Consider the following 19,282-nt stretch of genomic DNA (forward strand, 5'->3'; position numbering starts at 1 on the left):
TATTTAAACACTTCTCGAAGTATTCTTTAAATCTCAAGTTTGTCATGGAACTTGTTAAATACGGTATGCAATATACGTTAGTTCACAAAAAATGATATAAACGTCTGTTTCCGATACCAGCACGTTTTTATTTTTCTGTAACATTGTTCAACTTATTCTGTAATGGACGATTTTCAAATCGTTACCGCGTTTATTCTCTCTGTTCGGCGGGGAATTTTAATAATTGAAACGCAACTCTGGGTAAAACTCGTTTCCCTTTATTTACAGTCACGATAGCAATCGTTCGCAACCCATACGAACTCTGCAGACAGTAAAAAACTTTTGTTTGCAACTACTTTAATTTCCCGCAAATACGCGTAATTTTGTAGAATCATTTTCATACGTAATTCGCAACGCTAAAATCTTTTTAGAGGTGACGATAATAAAGATCGTTTTTTTAAGGATTTAATTGTAAATGGTATACCAAATTAACAAATGAAGGGTTTCCTATAAAGACAAACCCGTACATGAAAATAATCAATTACTTAAATTGTTTCTAAATTATCAGTTTTTTAATATTAGCTACGTTTGAATTGACAATTAGACTGCGAATATTTTCGTATTTAAACAAAATCTAACAGTGCGAGAATGCATACAACGTGAAAAAATATATCAAATATTTCAAGTAGAACACACGTGAGTGTGTAACTTCCAGTAAGTGAAACAAATCTCTATTTAGATTCTATTTATTTGTTTACTTGTATTCGTCAAAATATAGATGCGCATAAGAATCTACAATAATTATAATATATTAAAAGAAATTCTTGTTACATTTGCAATGTATGAATTAAAGTTTCACGATAATTCAACTGTTTCGCTAGAAAATATACTCGACATATATATACACTAGACATATAATTTTTCAAAATTCTCCTGAAATCTTAAAACAAAGATCCTCCATCGCCTCAACGCAACACAGGCAGTTCCTGGAAAGTTGAACCGGGTAATTTCAACCACTTTACCCCGTGCAATACAATCGTTCAATAACTGCAATTTAATGCTGAATACGCAAACAGATTACACACATACGCAAGCGCAGCGTATCGAATCAAGCCCAATTCTTATTTGACTCTACGCTTACCTGGTCAGTCATGTCGAAGCGTTCAGCCATGAAAAATACATCTCAAGAAACAAAGAGGGAAGAGGATATGAAATACGCCACGAGATACGTGAAACCAATTTTAGGAGCAATTGGTGCGTGGCCCGTTTCATTTTCCCCTTCCTTCATGTCGAAAATTTTATTAAGAATAGAACACATTCTCAGCTACTTCCTGTTTTTCTTAATAATCGTACCAACCATCATGTACGTGTTCTTCAAAGAGAAAAACAACAAGATTAGACTGAAACTTATGGGACCGATTATTAACTGCACTATTCAGTTCTGCAAATATACGATCCTTCTGTGGCGGGCAAGCGAAGTTCAAAAAGGTTTGGATGTGATGAAACAGGACTGGATAACAGCCACGGACGAGAATCGATTGATTTTTCGCTCGAAAGCGAAGATCGCGAGAAGAGTGGTGTTAACCGCTGCAATTACTATGTACGGAGGTGGTTTATGCTACAGGACGATCCTCCCTCTTCTTAAAGGGCCTATCATCACTCCTGACAATATTACTATAAGACCATTGCCCTGTCCGAGTTATTTCATAATTGTCGACGAACAAAAGTCTCCAAATTACGAAATATTGTTTCTAGTGCAAATTTTGGCTGGATTTGTTATTTACGCAGTTATTAGTGGTTCTTGCGGTCTTTCTGCTCTTTTTGTTCTGCATGCGTGTAGCATGCTGAGGATCTTGGTGGACAAGATGAAGGCTCTGGTGGATATGAGGGACATGTCTGAGTCGATGGTTCAACAGAGGATCATGGATATCGTTGAATATCAGACGAAAATAAAGAGGTTAGTGGAATATTCGTGCAAATAGAAACGATTGAATTGGAATATGATTTATTCTAACTGGGAAACGAATTGGACAAGCAATGAGTTTATTGTAATTTATGCGTTGCATGCCCTGTATTCGTGACTTGATTGCAGATTTTTAAAGAACATTGAAACAATTACAGAGTACATTTGTCTAACGGAAATGATGGGTGGTACGTGTTTGGTCTGTCTCGTGGGATATTATATTCTCATGGTAGGAGTTAGGCGAGTAATACTTAGACTGTGAATGTTCATGCGAAATGGTATTTTTATGAATGCAAACAAGGCAATGGAATCTAAATAGAATAACGTTTTGTGAGATCAGAATGAGGTTTGTTAAGATTTGGTATTATTTTCGGGTTTTTCTTGTATTTACATGTATTTTCAATTGGTATACTTCATTCCGCATTTTTTATTCGCACGCTCCAATTTTTTATAACCGCATGAACATTCACAGTCTGATAATAACATTAAAAATATTTTGTTCTTTCATCAATATAGGATATACATATTTTAGGAATGGGAGAATAATAACATCGCGGCTGTACTGATTTATGTCACCTTACAAATATCCTGTACCTTCTGTGTCTTTATACTCTGTTACATTGGTCAACTTCTTATTGATGAAGTATGACATCCTTCTTTCTTTCTAACCTATTCGACGTTCTAAATCTTATCGTATTTGCTCTGTTAACAGAACCAGATTGTAGGACAGGCATCATGCATGATCAACTGGTATCATCTCTCGACCAAACATATGCGTTCTTTAATACTAATTATCGCTATGTCTAATTATCCGATGAAATTGATGGCTGGTAAGATGATTGAAATGTCTCTAGCTACTTTTACCGGCGTAAGTATAAGGAAATCAAATTTTCTTTTCCAGAAATTAAATCTAATAAATCTATATCTTATTTAACATATATTTGAGTTCAAGTTATATCTTGTTATATTTTCCATAAACAATTTTTCTTAGGTCATGAAATTGTCAATGGGATATTTAAACATTCTACGCGAAGTCATCTGAAAACCTTTTTACGATACTTACGATATATCCATATGAACTTATGTAAATTCATAAAGTCTCCAAAGGAACATGTCTCAGATTATAGCACTCATTCAGTATAAAAATAAAAATGTATCGTGTCAGTTCTCAGTTGTGTATTCTTTCCTCTTTATCTTCGCACAATATATTTCTCACGCTATGTTCGATTCAAGATTCCTCGAGGCTTCATAAACATTCGAAAAAGATTTTAACGTGACATCTTGGAACATCTTGTAAAATATTTCTTTCAGATCATGCAGATGTCAATAAGATATTTAAACGCCTTACGAAGTACACTTTAATACTTCAAGCTTGCCATGGAATTTGTTAAATACGGTATGCAATGTGTGTTAATTCATAAAAAACGATATAAATATCTCTTTTCTAAACCAGCATATTTTCATTTTTCTGTAACATTGTTTGGCTCGCTTCGTAGTGGACTATTTTAAAATCGTTATCGGGTTTTCTGTCACCGTTCCGCGGAGAATTTTAATAATTGAAACGCAACTCCGGGTAAAACTTGTTCCCCTTTATCTACGATCACAGTAATAACCGTTTATGATCCGTACAAACTTTGTACATAGCAGAAACACGTTTGTTTGAAACTACTTTAATTTTCCATAAACACAAACAATTTTACAGAAACATTTCAATACGAAATTCATAACGTTATTTAAAGATAAAGGCCGTTAACAAACGAGGACCTCTCACCAGTCACGTATATGTATATAATACATACTTGTCCTCGAGTAGCTTTTCCTCTCGAATCAATGTTCTTCCATCGCTGCATTTCAATCAAAGCGGTTCCTGGAAAGTTCTCTCGGATAATTTCAACCTGCCCTTTACATATTTCTTCTCTCTGCGATCGCTTCAAAAACAGCGATTCGAAGTTGAATTCGCGAGTAGCCATCAATTCACGTATACGGCTATACGCAAGCGCAATATATCGAATCTACTTGACTACACTTACGTAGTAGTCAGTCTCGTCGAAGCGTCCAACCATGGAAAATATATCTGCTCTAACGAAGGCGGAAGAGGATATGAAATACGCAACGAGATTCGTGAAACCAATTTTAGGCGTCGTTGGTGCGTGGCCTGTTTCATCTTCCTCCTCTTCCTTCTCGAAAATTTTAACAAGAATAGAACACATCCTGACGTATTTCTTGTTCCTCTTGCTAATGGTGCCGACCCTTATGCACGTGTTTCTGAAAGAGACAAATAATAAAATTAGACTGAAGCTCATGGGACCGATTATCAACTGTAGCATGCAATTTTGCGCATATACGATCCTTTTGTGTCGAGCGAGTGAGATCCAAAATGGTTTGAACGTGATAAAGCAGGATTGGATAACAGCCACGGAAAAGAACCGATTGATTTTCCGCTCGAAAGCGAAGATCGCGAGAAGAGTAGTGTTAACCGTTGCGATTACCATGTACGGAGGTGGTTTATGCTATAGGACTGTTCTTCCTCTTCTTAAAGGAACTATCGTCACTCCTGGCAATGTTACTATAAGACCATTGCCCTGTCCGAGTTATTTCGTAATTCTCGACGAACAAAAGTCTCCAAATTACGAAATATTGTTTGTACTGCAAGTTATGGCTGGATTCGTTATTTACGCAGTTATTAGTGGCTCCTGCGGTCTTTCTGCCCTTTTTGTTCTGCATGCGTGTAGCATGCTGAGGATCTTGGTGGACAAGATGAAGGCTCTGGTGGATACGAGGGACATGTCTGACACGATGGTGCAACGGAGGATCATGGATATCGTTGAACATCAGACGAAAATAAAGAGGTTAGTGGAATATTCGTGTGAATAGAAATGATCCAAATGGAATGTGATTTATCGTGATTTAGGAATGAATTGGACAAGAAATGTACTTATTAATACTTATGCGTTATACGCCCTTTATTCGTGACTTGGTTGCAGATTTTTAAAGAACATTGAAACGATTACACAGTACGTTTGTTTGTCCGAAATGATTTGCGGCACCAGTCTGGTTTGTCTTGTAGGATATTATATCGTCATGGTAGGAGTTAGACTAATAATACGTAGACCACGAATATTTATGCAAATTCAAATTTTTCTGAATGCACTTAAAAATATGGAATCTAAGCAATTTCTTGAGATTTCTTGTTGTTTTGAATATTTAGGACATTTTTGTGTATTACGTATATTTATTTTATATTTAAACTTAATTTGTCAAAAATGCGTGAACATTTATAGTCTAATAATAGCATCAAAAATCTATTCCTTTAAGGATGAATATATTTTAGGAGTGGGAGAATAATAATGCCACGGCGGTTTTGATTTATAGCACGATACAAATATCGTGTACCTTTTCTGTCTTTATTCTCTGTTATATTGGCCAACTTCTCGTAGACGAAGTACGACATTATTCTTTCTTTGCGTCATTCTCGATTTTCTAAATCTTATCGTATTTGTCTCGTTAACAGAACCGCATTGTTGGACAGGCATCATACATGATCAACTGGTATTATCTCTCGAGGAAGCATATGCGTTCTTTAATACTAATTATCGCTATGTCTAATTACCCGATGAAATTGATGGCTGGTAAGATGTTCGAAATGTCTCTAGCTACTTTCACCGACGTAAGTACAGAGAAGTGAAGCTTTCTCTTTAAGAAACGATGTTTATCACATCATATTAAATATATTATATTCTAATTTAATTTACATCATATTATATCTTTCATCGTTTTTTAGGTCATGAAAATGTCAATGGGATATTTAAACATTCTACGGAACGTCATCTAGAGATCTTATTATGACACTCATGATACATCGGCAAGAAATACTGTACATGTATTCCTAAAAATGACGAATGAACGTATCTTCGGCAGTAACACTGTTCTAGTTTTGGAATAAAAATTAATCAGAGGTTCAATCACGTATTCTTGTCTCTTCATCCTCGCACGATAGATACATTTTTTCACGGCATATTCGATCGAAATTTCCCTCCAGGTTTCATAGACATCCAACAAATTATTTACCGTGGCAGTGAAAAGAACAAATATTCTTTAACCGTATCCGTGAGTGAAACATCCATGAACTATGTTTCCAAGATCGAAACAACGCTTAGTTCACAACCTCCTACAGTGCACTGTAAAATACGGTAATTATATTTTTGTCCCTCGTCGTACGATTTCCTGTAACGTTTTCGCAAAAATATCCATTTGGAAACTTGTCATTATCGACAAGTGCGCAGCTTAAAACATACTGGAGGCAATACAGAAAAAGCCCTTCCCGCTGCTTGTTCCCGGCTTAGCAGCGCAAAGCGTGCGACCAAGCGAAACTTTTCGATTCGACCAGTTGTCAGTGGGACTCAACACATCAGCCCCCGATGTCCGACAATGAACGCGGTAAAGCTCATTGTCGTGGAGAAATCTCGCAATCCAAATTGCAAAGACGATCTGAATTTCCATATACGACACAACGTGTGGACATTTAAAATGATTGGAACTTACCCAAAATCTCTGAAGCTGTAAAATTATGTTGGGAAACTCCAATCTCATTTCAATGCTTTCGCTCGCTCGAGCGAAAATCGTGGAAGAGGGTGGCGACGTAAGCTACGGAAAACTGGTTTATCCTTTTCCTAAGATCCTTCTGGACGCTTGGCGCAGTCCCAACAATGAAATTTTCTACGCGATACAGTTATCGTCTGGCTTTGTTACTCGTAATATCACGGTTGCCTCTTGATGGCCCTTCTTGCGATGCACGCGTGCGGTCAATTACCGGTTTTGCTGTCTTGGCTGGAGAAATTTATTAATTTTAGAAGAATTTAGATAATTCAGCTTATATACGTGTTTTAAAGACTTTTTAAAAGAACCAGTTCATTTATCGTAACTTCTTAGTTTCATAACTCTCACAGAGAATCTCTTGCGTGAGGTATCACTGATAGAAATTGTGTGGTACACTTTAAACATATGTTTCCTTGAGTATTATTCGATAATGGTAGGATTCGATGATCAATAAAATTTTCAATAATAAATAGAATAATATAAATGATATATAAACATAAACAAAACATGTATCTCCTTAGAGTCCATTATTATAGACTTGTGAATGTATCACTCTCGTTGGATCATTTTTATTTTTATCTTGCAAGATATTTTACGCAAAATCACATAAAACATATTTTTACAGACAGTGAAGGTCGGTCAAAAGTCTTACTTGATCGATTGACATCGGATGCCCTGGAAGAAGAGTCTTGCCATACCTTCGATGATTTCGATGTCCTATTCAACCACAGGATCACATCTGGCAATGTTGTCGACCTTTCCATTAACAGTTTCGATGACGTAAGTGTCTCAGAAGTATCTAACTGTAAATATCACTTTCTCTTGTAAATTTTCACTGAATACAGATCACTAAGAACATAGATAAATAAGATTAAATTCGATAAATTTTTACACCCTGTAAATAGAGTCGCGTAACTGTCAAAATCATCAAGACGGAAACAGTGCATGTTCCTTACCAAAAACATTTTCGAGTCTGTTTTATAACTTGTATTTTTAATAAAAACTAGTTTTACCTGTATTCAAACATATATCCTTCTCCTTCTAACTCTACGTAATTTGCATGACGTACTATATTTTACCCAAGCAACTCTTATAAACGCTCGAAAATCATTTACCGTGGCATTGAAAAGAAGAAATATCCTTCAACTCTATCCAGAGTTGAAATGTACATAAGCTCGTCTCAAAGATCGAAATATCATACACTTTGTTCGCATCCCTCCATAATACACACGAGAATACGGTAATCATGCGTTCGTCCCCTCATTCTTCGATTATGTGCTTCGCCTTTGGGAAAAACCATTTCGAAACTTGTCATTGCATATTAATTGCATCGGTTACAATCAAAAATACATCGAGGGTTACGGAGAAAACTCTTTGCTCGGAGGAAGTTGTATCGATATCAAGTCGATAAAGAGAAGAGCGAGTTTCCTATCTCTATGCGGCTGTAACAGCGCAAGCGCGCGATTCGAGAAAACTTTTCGTACGATTCGACCAGTCGTCGACGAAACTAGCATCAGTGACTCTCTGATACTCGATATTCTATTATGAAGACGGGAAACATCGTGCAGACATCCAACAACGCGAGTTACAAAAACGATCTAAGGTTCAACGTTCGACTGAACGTGCTGACTTTGAGAACGATTGGAACCTGGCCAAGATTTCTCGATCATTCTTGGCGGGAAACGGTCGAACACGTATTTCTAAATCTTCTCTGTTACGGTCTGCTTGGTTTCATCCTGATTCCTGGATTCATGTGCTTTGCCCTCGAGATCGCTGATTTTTACGACCAGATGAAACTCGGTAGCGCGCTCAGTTTCTTTCTAATGGCGGTGATGAAATATTGCGTGTTCATTATTCGCGAGGATGACATACGTAGATGCGTGAAACTCATCGAAGATGACTGGAGGAACGTGAAACACAACGAGGATCGTAAAATTATGTTGGATAACGCGAGTTTCAGTCAACGACTTATCATAATCTGTAGCGCTTTCATGTACGGCGGCGTGGTTTTTTATTACATCGCATTACCACTCACTCGAGCGAAGATTGTAGAAGAGGGTGGCAACTTGACGTACATGAGACTCGTTTACCCTTTTCCTAGGGTAATCGCGGACGCCCGGCGTAGTCCCATCAATGAAATTTTCTACACGATACAGTTGTTGTCTGGCTTTGTTGCTCATGATATCACGGTTGCCGCTTGCGGTTTGGCTGCTCTTCTTGCGATGCACGCGTGCGGACAGTTACAGGTTTTGATGTCTTGGTTGGAGAAATTGGTAGACGGAAGAGAAAACGACGATGAGAGTCTGGATCAGAGACTGGCCAATATCGTGGAACAACATGTTCGGATAATCAAGTAATACAAACATTTGATCTTGTTAGATAGTAAACGATGAAAATTGACATATAAATATATACGCGATGTGGCTCGTGAAAGTATTTGGACACTAGCCGTGGAAAATTTTTATTTAAATGTTATGTATATTATGTGGAACATTTTGAAATTCCCCTAGTATTGTAATGGTAGTGACAGACATGTAACTGTCGTGATTGCATCGATAAAATTTGAAACTAATCTAAAAATGCATATGTGTGTAGATGTTACAAGTCAGTTATTGCAAACATATATTTAGTAGAAGGTCAATATGGTGCGTGAACATCTCAAACATACAATGAGTGTAGAAAATGGTTCCACTGAATATCGAGGCTCATTAATATGATGGGCAATTGATTGTTTAAATATTTTAATTTAAATTTTTATTTAAATGTTATGTATATTATGTGGAACATTTTGAAATTCCCCTAGTATTGTAATGGTAGTGACAGACATGTAACTGTCGTGATTGCATCGATAAAATTTGAAACTAATCTAAAAATGCATATGTGTGTAGATGTTACAAGTCAGTTATTGCAAACATATATTTAGTAGAAGGTCAATATGGTGCGTGAACATCTCAAACATACAATGAGTGTAGAAAATGGTCCCACTGAATATCGAGGCTCATTAATATGATGGGCAATTGATTGTTTAAATATTTTCGTGATTTTTACGAAATACGTAGCTACACTGAATATCTCGTAGCTTTTAAATTTTCAGATTTGTTTCAGACAATAATCAATGTAATCGCAATAGCCGTCTCGCGTTACGGTATTAATAAAATTTCAAAATGTTTCGTATAACACAATATAATATGCTCATAAATAGTTTATACAAGATTTTGAGCACATTTTAAGGGATGTTAAAAGAAATGATATATTTATTGCAACGTTTCAGCTTCATAGCTCTGACCGAGGATCTTCTGCGTGAAATATCATTGGTAGAAGTCGTGGGTTGCACTATAAACATATGCTTCCTTGGGTATTATTCGATGACGGTATAATTTCACGAAGGAATTTGCAATTGCGAACCAAAGTTTTAATTCGCAATTTCTGTTTTAGGAATGGGACTCTAATCATCCTGTTAGAGGTTTTACGTACGTAATATTGCTGACATCCGTCACGTTTAACATTTTCATATTCTGTTACATCGGTGAGGTCTTAGCAGAGCAGGTAATTATTATTTTCAAATCAACGATCGATTTAATAAAAAATTTAAACGACAACAATATGAGATAATATTTCAACAGACGGTAAAAGTCGGCCAAAAATCTTACATGATCGATTGGCATCGAATGCCTTGGAAGAAAAGTCTCGTCGTTCCTTTGATGATTTCGATGTCTCGTTCCACTACCAAAATCACTGCTGGCAATATCATCGAGCTTTCTATCAGTAGTTTCGGTAACGTAAGTGTCTCATATGTATCCATTGTGAAAAAAATTGTCCACGCTGTAAAAATCATTTTCACGGAAAATTATAGGTCATCAAGACTTCATTCGCGTACTTGAACATGCTACGAACACTCACTACCTAGGGGTTCCTTTTTCAGTCAATGGTAAACCGATATTGCGACTCTCACATTGAAATTATAGATACACACATATATCACATGAATATCTGCTTTTTGTAAGAAAACGTGTTCTATCATGAATTAAACAAGAAAGAAGAATTTTCATTTATCCGACCTTTGACTTCCCATGCTGACATTTTCGTGGTACAAAAGAATTTATCATATCGCAGTTATTGCCCTATTATTTGTGTAATTTATAAGCTGACAAATTAACACAATGAAAGAATAAAATTGTTCACTAATTATTTTTTACTACGATTGACCGTTTGAAAAAGCGTTGCATATTTAGAAATGACAATATACTATTTAATTAATTTAACTCTTATTGTTACTACTTTGTTATCGCTATTTCATGCTACTTTATAACAGTAAAGAAAATTTATAGAATTAGTCAATCGCACATGGATCGAATGTTACCGATTAAAAGGAACGAGAAATTTATGGAAATGCTGTGTAATTGTCAATACTTTCAGTAACGTAAGTACCAAATATTTACTATGTTCAATATTTAAATTATGAATGAAATTGGAGGAAGAAATAATATATGCATAATTGTATTACTTACATGTTCGTACATTACAGCCAGTAAAATTTGCTTCACGCTATATAATATTATGAATCGTTATAATCTTTCACACATCAACAAATGTTCTTATCTTTGGTATTAGAGTAAATAATAAATATTGTTAATAAAAGAATGTATTGTACAGAAGAGAAATGACAGCTAGTCACCATCATAAATTGATTCTCTAAAACCGCACAGCAACGTTATTAATGTTTCGCTGACGTGTCGAAGGAATCAATTGATCGATGTTCATTCTCTCTACACTCATAATACATAAAACTGAACTTCGCGAAAGGGTAAAACTAAACGCAGAAGACCACTTTCGTCCTCCCTTCTGATCGGAAATCAGAAAATCGAGCGCAAGCGCGCCGCTTATTTTTCCCCTTTAAACAGTGATCAGACAATTTAGTCTTAAACGAACGTTCAAACATCAAGCATGCAAACGTCAGGCATAAACAATAAAAAATTCCGTATAACGGACAACGAGTACGAAAGAAACGTGAATTTAAGTATCCAATGGAACCTTTGGTTATTAAAATCCATAGGCCTTTGGCCATATTCAAATTCCATTTCAAGAATCCGACGATACTTCTACTGGTTCATAAATATCACTTGTTACGGTCTGATCAGTTTTCTCTTTATTCCCTGCGTCTTATACGTTTTCCTCGAGATAGAAGATACTTACGGTAAACTGAAACAATTCGGCCCTCTGATTTTCTGCGCGATGGCGTTCGCGAAATACTATTCTTTGATCGTACACAAAGCTGACATTCGTGAATGCTTGGAACGAATCAAATGGGATTGGAAGAACATGACAAACAGAGAGGATCGCGAAATCATGACAGTGAACGCGAGTTTCGGACGAAAATTGGTGGTCGTCTGCACCTTATTCATGTACAGTGGCTTCGTATTTTATTATATCGCTATACCTATTAGCGTGGGCAGAGTAGCAGCAGAAAATGAAAGTCTTACCTTCATTCCACTGGTGTTCCCATTTTCAAGGTTTATCGTTGACACACGTTATAGTCCTACGAATGAGATCGTTTTTTCGATTCAATTGATGGCTGGTTGTCTGATGCATGGTATTACATCAGCGGCTTGCAGTTTAGCGGCTGCTTTCGCTGTTCACGCTTGCGGTCAGATGCAGGTGTTGATGAATTGGTTGAAGCATCTTGTAGACGGTCGATCGGATATGAGTGAACGTGTAGATGGTAGAATCGCTGACATCGTCTGCCAACATGTCCGAATCCTAAAGTGTGTAAATGTTTATTATTTATGTGTGTAACGTTTATTTATTCGTAATCGTTCATTAACGGAAGAATTTTAATCTTTCGCACTCTGTCGACGTTGCTTTAATGACGTTGATAACGCAAAAATTGTTATTGGATTTTCACTGAAAATAGAAAAGAGAATATTATCTGTATTATATTTATTCAGAATCTTCTCATCGTTATATTCGTTATCTTTTTCTTTTCGTAATATAACGTTCAATTTCAAAAGATTTCACTGTGAAAGTAAAAGTGAAAAAAATGTTGGAATTGCTGGCCGATTGTATATATTATAGAATTTTTCCGAGTGCAAAGGAAGGAAAAATTGTTAACAAATTTATAATCGTTTGTGGACTTTTTCTACAAAATTTGTGATATTGTTTCGCATTGCAAGACTCTAATATCTGTCATTGTGTATCAGAAAATATCGTCGATTGTTTCAGATTTTTGACGCTCATAGAAAATACAATACAGCAAATTTCATTCGCCGAGTTTTTAGGATGTACACTAGATATATGTCTCGTTGGGTATTACGTAATCATGGTATGATAATTGATAAACTTTATCTAAGGTTCAGATTCTATTAATCTCGATGATCCTAGATCCTAAAATATACAAATTCTCCTTTCGTATTATAGGAACTGAAATCGAATGACGTCACGAGCGCCCTAACTTATGTGATTTTACTTATATCGATTACATTCAATATTTTCATATTTTGTTATATAGGCGAGATCGTGACTGAGGAGGTAAGTTTTCGCGTTTAAATAAATTTCTATTAATCGAGTAATAATCTAAAATTCTACCTTTTCGAATGAAAAATATTTTAACGACAAAATATGATACGATAGTGTAGGAAAATTGGCGAAACGTCGTACATGATTGAGTGGTATCGATTGCAAGGGAACAAGAAACTTTGTTGCGTTTTGATTATTGCTATGTCGAATTGTACGATAAAATTGACGGCTGGGAACATCGTAAACCTAACTATCAACACGTTCGCTGATGTATGTATGAAATTGTTATCTTAATCTTTTTTCTTGCGTAAGAATTAATTAAAAAATTTTTTTTAACAAATAGGTTGTTAAAACGGCAGTCACTTTTTTAAACGTACTACGAAAAACGACTTAAATGGTTATTTCTTAATGTGAACATATTTTTTATGATCGTTGATGTATATCCTTAAAAAAAATATCTTCACTGTTATATCACACGATTTTCAGTGTGTTTTACATGTTCGATGTTACTTGTGGTTGTTGTTACTTGTCTTCAATATTATACATTTTTTGTACTATTTAGGATGAATGAAAATGCATGTTTTATAAAGGTATTGAAGAATAAAAAAGGTGTGAGAGATGAAAGAATCGTCATGCTACTAGAATATTATTTGTATTATATCGTCTGACGTTCTTTCAGTATCTTTTTGTACATATTGATCGTCTGAGAGATATTCTAAAAAATTATTGTGTTTATGATCTCACCACTTAAAAATATATTATGATACATATAAGGTATCATACGATTGTCTACACAGCTATAAAAATACTGTTCAGTTTTAAACACTGGTGAATAGAACGTTAGGAAGGAAAAAGATTAGATATCCATGAATCGAAGAAGGTCCATTCTGGCATTTGAAACACAATATCCATTGTGTTCCTCGACTTCAAATTTCATTTTTTGTATTTCCACTTCAATAATTGCATTGTTGGATACAGAAATAGATAGTAGCTTTGAAAAAAAAGCAACACAGCAGTGCATAAAAAATGAGATCGAAGAAGACGAAGAACTCAGGTTGCCATAAACAGTGGCAATTCTGTTCCATCAACGTTAAAAAAAATCAATCTATCGATGTGTCATCGCGATTCTGCTGCAGTCCACACTCATAATGCATAACAAGAGAAGTCCCAAACAGGGAACTTTTATCAACTTTTATTCCACCCTCCCGAGAGAAATTGGAAAAGGCGGCGCAAGCGCGTCGATATTTTCCTTGGAACAGTCATCAACTTACAAACAGTCAGTATTAAGAGAGCTTTCAAGTTCTAACAAAGCAGAGTAATCATGTCGTCTATCAAAGTCGACCAAGATTACAAGAAGGGCGTAAATTTAAGCATTCGAAGCAGTCGTTGGATATTAAAACTAATCGGCGTGTGGCCAAATTCTCGGAACGCTTCGGCGGTAAAAAAGTACTTTCGCGTGCTATTAAACGCCATTTATTATGCTTTGATCATGTTTCTCTTGTTACCTGGAAGCTTGTACGTAATTCTCGAAGTGGAAGACGTTTATAACAGAATTAAACTATTCGGCCCATTGAGCTTCTGCGTGATGGCGCTTCTAAAGTATTATCTTCTGATACTTCACGAAGAAGACATTCGCGAGTGCGTTGAACGTATCGAATGGGATTGGAAAAATATCACGTACCCCAAAGACAGAGAACTCATGATGACGAATGCTAACTTTGGAAGAAAACTAGTCATCACGTGCACCTTTTTCATGTACAGTGGTTTCATCTTTTTTTACATTGCTGTACCGATGAGCGTTGAAAGAATACCAGTAGAGGGAACCAATGCAACATTCATCCCCATGGTGTTCCCCTTCTCGAGATTTATTATCGACACTCGTTACAGTCCTACGAATGAGATAGTGTTTTCTATTCAATTTTTGGCCGGCGCCCTGATGCATGGTATAACTTCAGCCGCTTGCAGTTTGGCTGCAATATTTGCTGTACACGCCTGCGGCCAAATGCAGGTGTTGATGACTTGGCTGAACCATTTGATAGATGGTAGATTAGACATGCATGATTGCGTCGATCAGCGAATCGCCAAGATCGTGAGTCAACACGTTCGAATATTGAAGTGTGTAAGATGTATTTGTCGTACGGTAAAATCACATAGCATTATTATCTTGTAATTCCTAGAATTATACTGCTAATTTTTAATTATACTATACTACTGGTTCTAGGTCTAATTCTCGAAGTATGAACATTGAATTTTTATGTTTGAATATGCAATTTCAAAATCCACGAATAAAGATTGTTTGATTTCTAAAACTTGTTACATTTAAGACTTTAGGTTGGAAATCAGCTTTGAAATTGTGCTAATGTTTCGATGTTTCAGATTTTTATCCCTTATAGAGAGAGCGCTTCAACAAGTATCGTACGTGGAATTTTTAGGATGTACGTTAGATATATGTCTTCTTGGATATTATATCATCATGGTACAAAATTTGTAGATATCTAAAACTTACAGCTTACCAATTATCAAATGTTATAAGCATATGTATATATCTTTTTGATATTGCAGGAATGGAATTCGAATCATCTAACAGACGTCATGACTTACAGTGTGTTACTTGTATCCCTTACATTTAATATTTTTATATTTTGTTACATAGGAGAACTCGTGGCTGATAAGGTAGAAACTTTTTCGAAATTGGCATCATCATTTTGTACACAATTGTGATATATTTTCTAACAGACTAGGAAAGTAGGAGAAATGACGTACATGATTGAATGGTATCGATTATATGGAAAGAAAAGACTATGTTGCGTTTTGATAATCGCAATGTCCGATTCGTCGAGAAAATTGACAGCAGGCAACATCGTGGAATTGTCTATGAGTACTTTTTCCGATGTAAGTATCAATTTAGAGATCATTACATTTCTATAAACTGACCAAAGTATTCTGTGCAAATAGGTAGTGAAAACATCGGTTGCTTTCTTAAACGTGCTACGAACATTAACTTGAACATTCTTGGAAACATGATCTGATGTAGAATCTATTATTATTTTTTTTTTTTGTCAAAAATAACTTAAGTAATTACTGATCATTTCCTTATGAAAAATAAGAATCGTACGACGTCGTTGTCACCGTGTTAAAACCTAAGAAAAAGGTATTTTGATTATAAAGAAGAATAAAACAGTCCACAGCTCAAATTGGTGACATAGTAACACTCTCTTCACTTTCTCAGTTTTCACTGTGATTTTGTTCTTTTATTTGAAAAGCGGCAAAAAACGATAATACACGCACAACAATCGAAGACTACAGATGAAGAACGATAAGTCACATTTACCATCTTTTACACGAGAACAGTTTTAAAATTCAGTACGTTCTCAATTAATTCCATGATACCAGAATTTTCCTTTTACCTATCTTTTCACAGTTCCTTTATAACATTAACAATATTGCTTATCATAGCATTGCAATAATGAAAATATTAAAACAATATTTACCTTAACAGTTACAGTCTTGACTTGTACAAAACTTCTTCGACAATATCACTAGATCAACAGGTCTCTTTTTTACATTTAATTATTTTATACGAAAATGATACTTTTTAATTATAAAATTATGATGTTAAAATTAAAAAATCGTCAAAAATATATTTATCATGTTTTTCTGTGCTCTTGAAATACCTTCGAGGAATATCAGTAAGATTGATTTACTGACGCTTGACAAGTCAATGAATCGATGTTTCGCCGCTATTCGCCCTACCATATGCATTCATAATGCGAAAAAGCGGGGAAGATTCAATCCACTGGAAAAAATAAACTTTCGTTCTCCCCTTTTCGAGAGAAATCGACACGGCAGCGCAAGCGCAGCATTATTTTTCTTAGAATAGTTACAAACTACGGCAATAGTTAGTATGAAGGAAGCATTTGAACTTTGATGATGCAAAAATCAGTAACGAACGGTTCGTCGTATCTTACGACGGACCACAACTGCAAGAGGAATGTTGATTTGAGTATTCGGTACAGTCGATGGATTTTGAAACCAATCGGCGTCTGGCCAACTTCTCCTAACATTTTGATGACAGAAAAATATTTCTATCGGTTCATAAATACCATTTGCTATAGTTTGATTTGTTTCCTCTTGGTACCCTGCAGCCTGTACTTAATTCTCGAAGTGAAAGATGTTTATAACAGAATAAAATTATTTGGTCCGTTGAGTTTCTGCGTGATGGCGTTTTTAAAGTATCATCTGTTGATCCTTCACGAAGATGATATTCGCGAGTGTATCAAACGCATCGAATGGGACTGGAAGAATATTACGTACTCTGAGGACAGAGAAATCATGATAACGAATGCGAATTTTGGAAGAAGATTGGTTATTATTTGTGCATTTTTTATGTATAGTGGTTTCGCTTTTTATTATATCGCCATACCTATTAGCGTTGGAAAAATTCCTGCGGGAGATGTCAATGTGACCTTCATTCCTCTGGTATTCCCTTTCTCGAGATTTATTATGGATACTCGATATAGTCCCATAAACGAGATTGTATTTTCTCTTCAATTAGTAAGTGGCTGTTTGATGCATAGTATTACATCAGCGGCTTGTAGTTTAGCTGCTGTATTTGCGGTGCACGCATGTGGCCAGATGCAGGTTTTGACGAGCTGGCTGAAACATTTGATCGATGGTCGGTCAGATATGTATAACAACGTCGACAGCAGAATCGCCAACGTCGTGAGTCAACACGTTCGAATATTGAAGTGTGTAAAAATTCTGGACTTTAGTAAAATGAGAATAGTAGCTCAGGATTGAAAATTTCAGCCTTTAATTCGGAAACTCAAGCTGTTTGATTTGAAATCTATGAAACTCTTAGTTCCTACCTCTGAACATACGTCGCAATCTGAACTTTTAAATTTGAGAAATTTAAATCCCTGAAGTAATATCGCATAAAAATCTGAAATTTGAATATTACAACTTGAAAATTTCGATTGGCAGAATTTAAAAAAAGAAGTCTGAAGTTCTGAGTTGAAAAATTTAAATTTCAGAAATTATGAAGATTAAAAACTTCTAAATTTAAAAACTTGAATTTTCGCAGCTGTAAAAACTTCAAGTTTTAAAGAATTTCGAATTCCTGATGTTATGAAGGTTGACATCAGTGTTACCGATAAGCGATATTGATTTACATTTCAGCTTCCTAGCGCTTACAGAGAAAACACTGCAACAAGTGTCATTCGTAGAATTTATTGGTTGCATGTTAAACATATGTCTTCTTGGGTACTACGTTATTATGGTAAGAGAACAAGACACATATATCGATAAATATACAGGGTGGTTGGTAACTGGTGATTCTACGCGAAAAAAGAAGTCGAAAATATAGAATAAAAATTTTTTTTATTTTTTTTTTTTTAGTTTTTCTAACGAGACAACGATCTACAGTGAGATCCGTTATAACGAGACGTGATAAAGTGCACGCGTACCGAGCGAAAATTCAAAGTCGATTTTCTCGAAAACAAAGCCTCAAACGAACAATTTTTATTCTATATTTTCGACTTCTTTTTTCGCGTAGAATCACCCTCTTTCCGCTTGTACTACCAGTTACCAACCACCCCATATATAAACTTCATGCACGGTTTACCGGTGTTCTAGGAATGGAGTTCGAGTCATTTAACCAGCGCCATAACGTTTTTCATATTACTAATATCTCTTACGTTCAATATTTTTATATTTTGCTATATAGGCGAGGTGGTAGCGGAACAGGTTAGATATTTTTGTAATTAATTCTTGAAATTTGCTTAATATCATACTTTTTACATAATTTTTTCCAGTGTAAAAAAATTGGGGAAACATCGTATATGGTTGACTGGTATCGAATATCAGGAACCAGAAAACTTTGCTTTGTACTAATCATGGCAATGGCTAATTCGTCGATTAAATTGACGGCTGGAAACATGGTTGAACTGTGCTTAACTACCTTCAGTGACGTAAGTATGAAATTACTTCAACCGCATTCATGAACGCCTCACTTCAAAATTTGTTTCTTGTACAAATAGATTGTTAAGACAGCGGTTGCATTTTTGAATGTCCTACGAACATTGACATGAACGTTGGTTAAAGTAAAATATAGTCTAAATACTACCTGTATAGTGTCTCAATATATTACAATGAAATTTATTTGCGCTGTTATTGATTCATTATGTTATCATCGTCATTAAATGCAATAAATATGTTATACCAATTTTAATA

At 35.4% G+C, this 19,282-nt stretch overlaps 4 protein-coding genes and 2 pseudogenes across 4 annotated transcripts; all 6 read left to right on the top strand.

Annotated features, from left to right (window-relative positions):
• Positions 1 to 1,187: 1,187 nt before the first annotated feature.
• LOC138181205 (odorant receptor 13a-like) lies at positions 1,188 to 2,984 on the top strand. Its single transcript, XM_069115885.1, has 5 exons — positions 1,188 to 1,936; positions 2,072 to 2,171; positions 2,475 to 2,585; positions 2,655 to 2,810; positions 2,934 to 2,984. Exons 1-5 carry the CDS (start codon positions 1,188 to 1,190, stop codon positions 2,982 to 2,984), a joined length of 1,167 nt encoding a protein of 388 aa, XP_068971986.1.
• A 1,124-nt stretch (positions 2,985 to 4,108) lies between these two features.
• LOC138181185 (odorant receptor 13a-like) lies at positions 4,109 to 5,774 on the top strand. Its single transcript, XM_069115841.1, has 5 exons — positions 4,109 to 4,791; positions 4,927 to 5,026; positions 5,274 to 5,384; positions 5,454 to 5,609; positions 5,724 to 5,774. The coding sequence occupies exons 1-5, from the start codon at positions 4,181 to 4,183 to the stop codon at positions 5,772 to 5,774; spliced, it is 1,029 nt and encodes a 342-aa protein (XP_068971942.1). The 5' UTR covers positions 4,109 to 4,180.
• Positions 5,775 to 6,509: 735 nt separating this feature from the next.
• On the top strand, positions 6,510 to 7,407 carry LOC138181309 (uncharacterized; annotated as a pseudogene).
• A 777-nt stretch (positions 7,408 to 8,184) lies between these two features.
• Positions 8,185 to 10,708, top strand: LOC138180863 (odorant receptor 13a-like). The gene is made up of 5 exons (XM_069115144.1): positions 8,185 to 8,891; positions 9,810 to 9,909; positions 9,974 to 10,084; positions 10,162 to 10,317; positions 10,392 to 10,708. The coding sequence occupies exons 1-5, from the start codon at positions 8,290 to 8,292 to the stop codon at positions 10,443 to 10,445; spliced, it is 1,023 nt and encodes a 340-aa protein (XP_068971245.1). The 5' UTR covers positions 8,185 to 8,289; the 3' UTR covers positions 10,446 to 10,708.
• A 774-nt stretch (positions 10,709 to 11,482) lies between these two features.
• Positions 11,483 to 13,659, top strand: LOC138180626 (odorant receptor 10). The gene is made up of 5 exons (XM_069114668.1): positions 11,483 to 12,300; positions 12,758 to 12,857; positions 12,953 to 13,063; positions 13,166 to 13,321; positions 13,395 to 13,659. Exons 1-5 carry the CDS (start codon positions 11,483 to 11,485, stop codon positions 13,443 to 13,445), a joined length of 1,236 nt encoding a protein of 411 aa, XP_068970769.1. The 3' UTR covers positions 13,446 to 13,659.
• Positions 13,660 to 13,765: 106 nt separating this feature from the next.
• LOC138180622 (uncharacterized) lies at positions 13,766 to 19,222 on the top strand (annotated as a pseudogene).
• Positions 19,223 to 19,282: the final 60 nt, after the last annotated feature.

This window comes from Bombus flavifrons, chromosome 6 (assembly GCF_040668555.2).
Source record: "Bombus flavifrons isolate JBK064 chromosome 6, iyBomFlav1_principal, whole genome shotgun sequence".
In the NCBI taxonomy this organism is placed as follows: domain Eukaryota; kingdom Metazoa; phylum Arthropoda; class Insecta; order Hymenoptera; family Apidae; genus Bombus; species Bombus flavifrons.